Consider the following 9,198-nt stretch of genomic DNA (forward strand, 5'->3'; position numbering starts at 1 on the left):
CCAAATAAAAATCTCGACCTTATAAGGTCATGACAGGCGTGCTGGCGTGCAGGAGCGCGGCGCGCGCAGGTCGGGCACATGCTGCGGGAGGGCGGAGCTGGTGCTGCCAAGAGCGCAGTCAGCGGTATCGGCAATTTTTGAAGAAATATTAGTTTTTCTTTTACAAATATACAATTTTACTCGCAAATGTGATGAAAAACATTGTATGTCGCACGGGCGGTACAAGAATTACGAACATCGACTCATTAAAGCCCTCAGTCTTCGACTTCGATCTTCTAATACTCTCGTTCGTAATTCCTTACTTACCGCCCTTAAGACACCTATTAATTTACAAAAATTATACAAGGGCGCATATGGTATGGATTACTTCCCTTTACCTTTATTAAGAGCGCACAAATTACAAAAAAAAGGAATGACAGCAGATGACAGTGACATCCAAGCCATTGACAATAGTTATGAGAATGAGTGACAGAAAATAAACATAGAATTTCAATACATAATTTGGGATAATTTTTCTTGTTTATATTACACATCATCCCATATTCTGAATTATGTTTCATGGAAAAGAGAAATTGTACTTTGTATTGTTCGTCCTAATAGGTACGTAATCATTAGTGTCTTGTAAATAGTATGGACAAGGATATGTTTACCGGTTCTGTAATGTTAATTTCTGCATTTTCTCAAAGGATTGGCGGCAAACAGTACGCAGATCGACGTAGAGGAGGAAGCGGAGGTCACTAAAGAGTCAGATTTCGAAGAAGTCGAGGCTGACGTGCCAAATGTCGACGAATCAGAATCACTTTTGTCGAACGTTGTATCGGACGTCGATAAAACACTAATCAACATTTACAATCACGTTACATCGGCAAATGTGACCACGGAAAACAAAACCCAAACAGCCAATGAAACAAGGAAGCTCGTGAAGTGTAAAGAGATAATGTATGACGAACAAAATCCAGAAGTAGAAACGTCTGTCGAAATTATTAATGGAACTAGTTTGTCCAAGCTTTTACAGGTTAAACCTGACATCACCAGTCGCGATGTAGAAGCTGATTGTGTTCTAGTCCTTTTCTATGCCAGAGCCTGTCCATTTAGTGCACATGCGGCACCACATTTCAATGCCCTAGCTCGGTCATACCCAAGTGTAAAAATGGTAGCTTTAGATGCATTAAAATACCATGGAATTAATGCTCAATATGGTATTGTTGGTGTACCTACTTTGAAAATGTTCCACAATGGCCGGCCTGTTGGTAAATTCAACGGAACCGAATACAACATTCATTCATTCAGTAAATTTGTCCATGCAATAACAGGGCAGCATCCGCAGGTGTTATTGGTGACGTCTAAGGATTTCCAAGGGCCTGTTTCAAGTGTTGTTGAGAAAGAGACAGACTACTTCCTAGTTCTGTCTTGGTTGTTTATCATGGTGTGCTCTGTTTACTACTTCATGCAGTCCAAGTGGTGGGGTATGATAGTAGAGATGGTACAGAACAATTGGAGAGAGTCTGAGGCTCAGCATGAACACAATGACTAGTACTTTTAAGTGAATTAAATGTTGATTTTTATTTGTTTTTAAAATTAAAAAGAAATTGGAATATAAAATTTCCAATGCTGAATTTTGTTTGTTTATTCTGTTTCTGGTGGGAATGTACTGACATGACAGACAACTGGATAGTCTGCTAGTTAGTTACCCACCTGTAGTTAGTAACCATCTTAAAGAAGCATTTTAGATTGTAGAAAACTTATGACATGCATGTAGATAATAATTATTATAATAAATTTTAGATTTATTTATTGTTGGCTTAAGTGTCAGACCTCGTAACTCCATCAGATCAAATTTTACAGGAGGCACAATAAACTTCACCACCAAAAATGTTGTATGAAGGTTTTTTTGGTTTTATATATTAATACAATTAAGTATTATAATTATTAGGAATAATATTCCAAAAAAAAAAGTTGGCAATTGTATAAAACTGAAGTTATACACCGTGTTTTTTTAATATCCGTTAACTTGGGCAGAGGACTCAGTTCATTGATATGAACTTTGTGATAATTAACTTTTTCCCAAAATTGTAAAAAAAATTTTTTTTCAACAATTGAAATCTTTTTTTCTTGCATATAATAGCTTCACATTCATTTTTAATTCTTAAATTGTAAAATAAACAAACTTGATAAGTGACATTGACGTGACACATAAAAGAGGCATGAAAAAAATCCACATATTTAACTTTCTTTTGCTAAATATGTGTGAATTAAACACGGATTAGTTATGGACTTTGAAAAAAAAAACACATAAATTAAGGACCTTTACGCTGTTTTATTGCTAATAATTAATTATCTTTTAAACAGTAAGAGAGACCACTGGTGTCTTAGAGAAATTAACTTCATATGACATGTAGATTGTCCCCTTAAAGTTAACGGATATCAAAAATAACATGGTGTATGATTTGCCTGAAAAGAGTAACGGGGTTCAGAGTTAAGAGGTTTGACACTTACGACATTACGAAATTGTGAAGACATTGTGATTGTGAAATTTTACAACTCCTCAAGGTTGATCTTGAGTGCTGAGAGCTCTTCTCATTAGAACTTTTGTATTATACACATAAGGATTTTGCATATTGAACTTATTTGGACTATTAGCTAAAATATTCATGCAGATACAGAATTAACTTGCTGCAAATTAATATGAAAACAAAGTCCATTTTTCTTGTTATTTCAAGGACAAGATGACGTCATGACTCATGAGTTCATGAAGTATTAAGATATAATTATGTAATTATTATTATTGTAATAATTAGCTTTTACCCACGACTTCAACTATCTTACGCTGAATTTGATTATCTCAATCCCATGGAAAACATATAATTTAATGTTTTAAACTTTCACAAAACTTATTAGAAATTTTTCGAACATGGATCTTAATCATGTCCATATTATTAGGATTTCTACTCGGGAATCCCGCGGGCGTTGCACAATGTATGCGAGCTCTGATAATACTTATTAGTAGTCGAATTTCTTGCAGCCGTTTATAATATTTACAATAGGAAAATGATACATACATAGAGAATAAACCAAAGGTTTTAAAATTAGCATAAGTTTATATACTAAATAATATTTATAACCATGTTCTGGACACAAATACTTGGATCACGTTTTAAAAGATTTCCATACCATATTAAAACTGCAACTGCTTATAAGAATATATAATCTATATTTTTTACACTCATAAAACATACAACGGCTTATTGTCTACTTACAAATCAATGCTAAATTTTTCTTTCACTGTCATGACCATCAATTTTAACTATAAAATTTTTACACATATTCTTTCTTAAATGTCTTTAAGACACTAATTCATATGAATGAGTATTTTTTCCTAGTCACAATAAATTAAGAGAGAGACTAGGTAGTGACAATCCTTATCAAAATTTATTTTAAACAGCCATTTAATAAAAGCATTTTTAACAGACTATAGGTGGGTGTCCTGTCCCACTCCTAAGTCAAATGCCATTAAAACCATTAATTTATTTCAGCAGGCATTTCAGCCCCGTCTAAAGCAGCTATGATGTTCCTCGCCACTAACTCGCTCATAGCATTTCTTGCTTCAATAGCAGCACTTCCAATGTGTGGAAGAACCACACAGTTCTTCAACTTGAACAGTGGACTGTCCAATGGCAGAGGTTCAGGCGTGGTCACGTCCAACCCCGCAGCCCTAATAGTATTATTCTGTAGAGCCTCAATCAGGGCATCCTGATCCACGGTGCCACCCCGGCTAGTATTCACAAAAATGGCAGTCGGTTTCATCTTCTCGAACGCAGCTTTGTTGAATATCTCCTTGGTTTCTGGTACTAATGCAGCACAGCATATGACGAAGTCGCTCTTGGTTATAAGGTCGTTGAATTCCACTTTGATCGCTCCGGTTTCTTTTGCTTCGGGGCGTTCGCTTCGGTTGTAGTAGAGGATTTTGGAGGTGCCGAAGGCTTTGACGCGGCGGGCGACGGCCTGGCCGATGCGGCCGAAGCCGACGACGCCGACGGTGGCCCCGGCGAGCCCTGGCCCGGTCATCCAGGTGGGCGCCCAGGACACCCAGCCCCCGGTCCGGGCCTCATGCTGCGCTTCAGGCAGCCGACGCGATGTGGACAGCAGGAGTGCCAACTGGAAAGTAAGGGATAAAGTGTGAGTTACGTGCGGCCATGATTTTGTGGAGCGCTGAAGATCTAGCGTACAATTTCGTAAATTTTTCGAACATTTTTTTCTGATTCACAAGAAATTTGAAAAGTCGACTGCTTGATAGTGAAATAGATAGCGCCCGCCAGAAAGTATCCTTCCTGGTGGTGACAAATTGATTACTGTTTTCTCGTAACTACGGGTATTATAATTTCGTAATTTTTTTAATGTGAGTTTGAATTCCATGCGACACCATGTCACCGCCAGGAAGTATGACACCATTTATCACCTATAAAAACACTCTTTTGTTGCAGAAGGATATTCATTTTATTAAAATAAATGACTTAGAAAAATGTCTACTATCTGGTCTGGGTAGCCCAGGGCCCAAGGGAGGGAGCCATCAGACATCAACCCCCCATGAATCCTCCCATGCATAAAATTGAATTTTAATATAGTTGCCATTTCAACACAGTGTTTGCAGTTTAAAAGTGATTTGATAACTATTACCACAACCTTCATGTCTAATGCACTCGGAATCACAATCGTTTTCACTTCTTTCTATCACACGGTGTAGGATAAGGGGAAGAGAGAGATGGTGAATGCGATCGCGAACGTCAACACGTTAGACGATACAGCCTCGAGAGTTATCACGCTAACAACACGCAGCGAGTTGCGGTAATAATTGTAAAGTTATAAGTGAAAATCACAAAATCTTAAAGCCGAGTTTAGACCTGCAAGAAAAATCGTGGAAGTTGCGTTACATTGCGGCGCTCGATTGACCACTACAAACGTTTTTACGGCCTCGCAAATCTTCCAATGTAATGCAACTTGCACGATTTTTCTTGCAAGTCTAAACTCGGCTTAAAACATTATACTCTGCTTAATATATATACTTACAGTCAACTCCGCAGTTGCATCTGTCAGCACATCAGGAGTATAACCTATCCTAATATTTCTCTTCTTACACTCCGCCACATCAATATGGTCGATGCCCACAGATATGGTTGCCACCACCTTTAACCCTGGTCCGGCTGCATCGAGCAGCTCTTTGTCTATCTTCTCGGTGAGAGAGCAGTAGATACCGTTGGCTCCCACCACGCCCTTGAGCAGCTCTGCCCGAGTAACTGGGGACGGGTGATCCCAGAACTTTACATCACATCTGTAATAGATATCAATAAAACAACATTAAAAAGGAATTGTACAAATGTATGTACAGTTACCAGCACTAATATCTGATACAAGCCTGCATAAATATCTGATACAATTCTATTTCTCAGGCCGGTAGGATATGTCAGACATTTTTACACACTCTATTGTGGCAGATATTAATGGCACTGACTGTATCTACATACCCGTATGATTTTGATTATTATTAGTAAAATAGACATGTATAATCATATTACATAATATTATAAACACTAAAGATTGTGCGTTTGTTTGTTACCCTGTCATATTAAGAGCCGATTAACCATTAGGCAGAATAGGCAACTGTCTAGGGGCCAGCTAAGGAGCTGAAAAGGGGCCCCTATTCTTCCTATTCCTAGGGATGCCTATTCTGGGTCCCTACCCCGCACGCGCACTAAAGAAATTGAAAATGTTCCATGAAGTAATAATGCTATTATGAAATAAAATATGCATTCTTTCGACGCATTTGACTGATCTTGAAATGAGCTGAAGATCTTCAAATGACTGAAAAGGGGCCCCAAGAAGTTGCATTGCCTATGGTCCCTGACATGGTTAATCCGGGCCTGGTCATATTTTGGCAGATTTGGGTGAAATTTGATATGTAGATAGACATTTGGATGTTGCAATTACACATAAGATTATTTATAGTGAAATAGGCTACTTTTAATTCTGATATTTCTGCAGGATTGGGATTTATTGAGAGTATCATGTGAGTGAAGCCACAAGTGAATGCTAATATCTAGTAATACTATAATAAGTACAGTAATGAAATGGCCCTGGCATGTTTTTGTTTTCTAATTCTTTTTTGAGGATTGCTTACTTTTAAATAAATTTCAATTCAGTTTTTCTGCATCTTCATTACATTTTGTTTGCAATAATACAACCTTTAAATTATTGAATAAATTTAAGGATAAATTGTTTGAGTCTGTTAAACATATGTCAGTTAAGTCAATATTAGCTAGAATATGTCATTGAATTTTCAGAAAGTTTTGGAAATCCCTAGTTACTAGTAAAATAATACAAGCAAAATAAAATAATATTTTATCTTTCAACAAGTAATTCTTGTATATTTATTTATTTCAGGAATCTCGGAAACGGCTCTAACAATTTCGATGGAATTTGGTACGTAGGGGTTTTTCGGGATGAACAATCAATCTATCTTAGTCTTAACTTTAGGAAAACGCGTGTTTGAAGCTCGGTCGCCCACATATTGTAATTTTAACAGGAAAGTAAAATCTTTTTTTACAAGTTTTAATTTTACTTAAAAAATTTAAGGTAAGTAATAGGCAGCCTTATCCCTTCCGAGTGATCTCCTAATATTTTTTTTTTCTTTCCTCATTGATCTTTCATTAATTGGATTGAGTTCAAATTGAAGTCACCAAAAAATAGTCAGCAAAAAACTTAGCTGTATTTAAGATTGGTTTTTTGGAATCTTTTTGTATTTTTTATTTCAATTCCAAATTTTTTGTTACTTTTACAGTCATCCCGTAAAACCCATATCGGAAATACAAACTGAAATATAGATGCATAGAAAAACCAGAAAAAGAAGACCAGTGCTGGGAATCAAACTCAGGTCCTCGGCATTCCATGCCACGTGCTATACCACTACACCACCACTGGACAGTGATACAGACACAAATTTCTCCTATGCACCACATATCTCAGCTTGTTTTTTTTCTTATTTAGTCACTTAAGCAGCGACACTAGCGACATCTATGCTGTAGCCCTCATCGAGAAACTTTCAGCACCCCATTGGAACTAACCGCTCACCCGGACAAGAGATGCCGTTAGCTGTATTTAATTATTTAAAAAAAATGGCTTTATTTTAATAACAGTTTGAATAATTTGCTTTACTTCATAAAATATATATACATCATACCATAAATGGATAATATTTTTGAAGCATTTATTTACTGGCTAATTTACTGATATATCAACTTCATGACAAAAGGGATAAAAAAACTTAAAATAGAAACAATGACTGTCCCAATTCATTATTTTTAGGTACTCTATGTATTAATTTGGAAACTGAAAAAAAAAAAAACACACAAATTATCATACCAACTTGCAAGTTAATTCAAGTTCTATTAATAAAAGGATTTAAGGTTTCAAAAATCTTGTTCATAATTCAAGTTGCTTAAATTATGTATAAGCTAAGTTACTTATTGTTGAATCTATAAACTTACCCTTTCTTCAATAGATCCACGCCACCATGTGGCATGTCATTACGTGTCACATACACCAGAGGCTTGCCGGTACTCATCTTCCTGACAGTACTGTTGATAATGCGCTCACGAACTAAACCACTAACAGCGGACAAGCTCTTATAAATCATGTATTACCTACGCTAGTTTCACGGATAATGGGCAGAAAATTTCCGTATTTAGCTATATCTAACTCGCGACAAGGTCACTCACTGTCCTGGCAAGTATTTAGGCGGATCGGCAATCTTTTTTTTCTCACTTTCGCCCTTGAAAAACGAAGGCTTCGCTACATAAATGGTTACGTGCAGAGCTGCAACTGTAGCCAATATCACTTTGCCCTTGGTCGACTGTATGAATGACAAAGCGCTCATGATCAGTTTCCTAGTTCTATGTAAGTAAGCGATAAATAATTATGTAAAACACAGGAATGATAAGGAATTCAAGTCAAGTATCCCGCAACCTTGAAAAATAAAAGGAAAACCAGACGTCAAATAAACGTGATTTTGAATTTTTGACAGTGACTTTTAGATTGCGTTTAGAAATGTTAATTTACAAGCGTTGCGACAAATTTATTAAAGTTGTGTAAAATATTATTAATATTTATTGATTTTTGCCAGTTAAATAATATGTTTGGAATCGCGTGCGATTACTCGCGTCTTCTTGTCCAGAAAGGAAAAAGCGGCTATATAAAGGCTCACGCGTGATTCACAAGAAGGAACTTATTTTTATGCGTTGCGTTGGTGTTTCTATAGAAGTGTAAGCTAACTCTACTCAACTAGGTAGCAAGAATAAAACGTTACTTCAAATCAAAACTTATAACTCAACTAAAGAGATAATTAGGTAAGTACAATATAAAGTTAAGTGGCTTCCACGACGAGTACGGGCAAAATGTGTCTCAGTCGCCTGAGCTCGGTTTCTTAAAGACCCCGGTTTCTTAAAGAAAGAAAGAGTTGGGTCTTCCCCCGCCAAAGTGACGTCAGCCAATGCAGGTAGCCAGTGAGTGAACCGTTGATAACGTTCTCACGTCCGCCGCAGGTGGCAGCACTGGACCCACAGTGCGTCAGTTGACTCGCAAAACTGACCGGAAGCAGTGGCGCCAACAGAAGTTTATTAATTAGAAACTGCTAAACAAAGGCCTCCAAATGAACTACAACTTGCATCCACCGGTTGCCCGCAATTCTCACGATGTCGTCAGTCCACCTAATGGGAAGCCTGCCAACGCTTCGTCTTCCGGTAGAATCGTTTAGTTTTATAAAATTTATCACTATAAAACATAAATTATAATAAAGAAAAAAATATCTAGGTAGTTCCTTCAAACTTTTGTTAAATATTTTGTTAGGTATTTTTGGTACCTATTATTTGGGTCTCGAATTTTCTCATCTATTATTCTTATTTTCATTCTTTTGTTTGTGGTGTTATTGACCCCCGATTTCCTGATCTTAGACATCTTACTCGTAGACATCTTAGACGAAGATGAGCAGCAGAGTGGCAATCAGCGGACCACTACGCTCGAAGAACAGGTACGAACCGGAAGACGGACGGACGGAAGCGTTGGCAGACCTCCAACTATATGGTTATGGACTGACGACATCGCGAGAGTTGCGGGCAACCGGTGGATGCACGATGCTGTTTTGTTCATTAT

At 37.2% G+C, this 9,198-nt stretch overlaps 2 protein-coding genes across 2 annotated transcripts; one reads left to right on the top strand and one right to left on the bottom strand.

Moving 5' to 3' along the window:
- Positions 1 to 443: 443 nt before the first annotated feature.
- Positions 444 to 1,616, top strand: bug (thioredoxin domain-containing protein bug). The gene is made up of 2 exons (XM_074105709.1): positions 444 to 600; positions 687 to 1,616. Exons 1-2 carry the CDS (start codon positions 552 to 554, stop codon positions 1,532 to 1,534), a joined length of 897 nt encoding a protein of 298 aa, XP_073961810.1. The 5' UTR covers positions 444 to 551; the 3' UTR covers positions 1,535 to 1,616.
- Positions 1,617 to 2,297: 681 nt separating this feature from the next.
- Positions 2,298 to 8,063, bottom strand: LOC141441071 (glyoxylate reductase/hydroxypyruvate reductase). Its single transcript, XM_074105708.1, has 3 exons — positions 7,539 to 8,063; positions 5,065 to 5,326; positions 2,298 to 4,155 (listed from the first exon to the last, which is right to left on the bottom strand). Exons 1-3 carry the CDS (start codon positions 7,685 to 7,687, stop codon positions 3,520 to 3,522), a joined length of 1,047 nt encoding a protein of 348 aa, XP_073961809.1. The 5' UTR covers positions 7,688 to 8,063; the 3' UTR covers positions 2,298 to 3,519.
- Positions 8,064 to 9,198: the final 1,135 nt, after the last annotated feature.

The sequence above is a fragment of the Choristoneura fumiferana genome, chromosome 23 (genome assembly GCF_025370935.1).
Source record: "Choristoneura fumiferana chromosome 23, NRCan_CFum_1, whole genome shotgun sequence".
In the NCBI taxonomy this organism is placed as follows: domain Eukaryota; kingdom Metazoa; phylum Arthropoda; class Insecta; order Lepidoptera; family Tortricidae; genus Choristoneura; species Choristoneura fumiferana.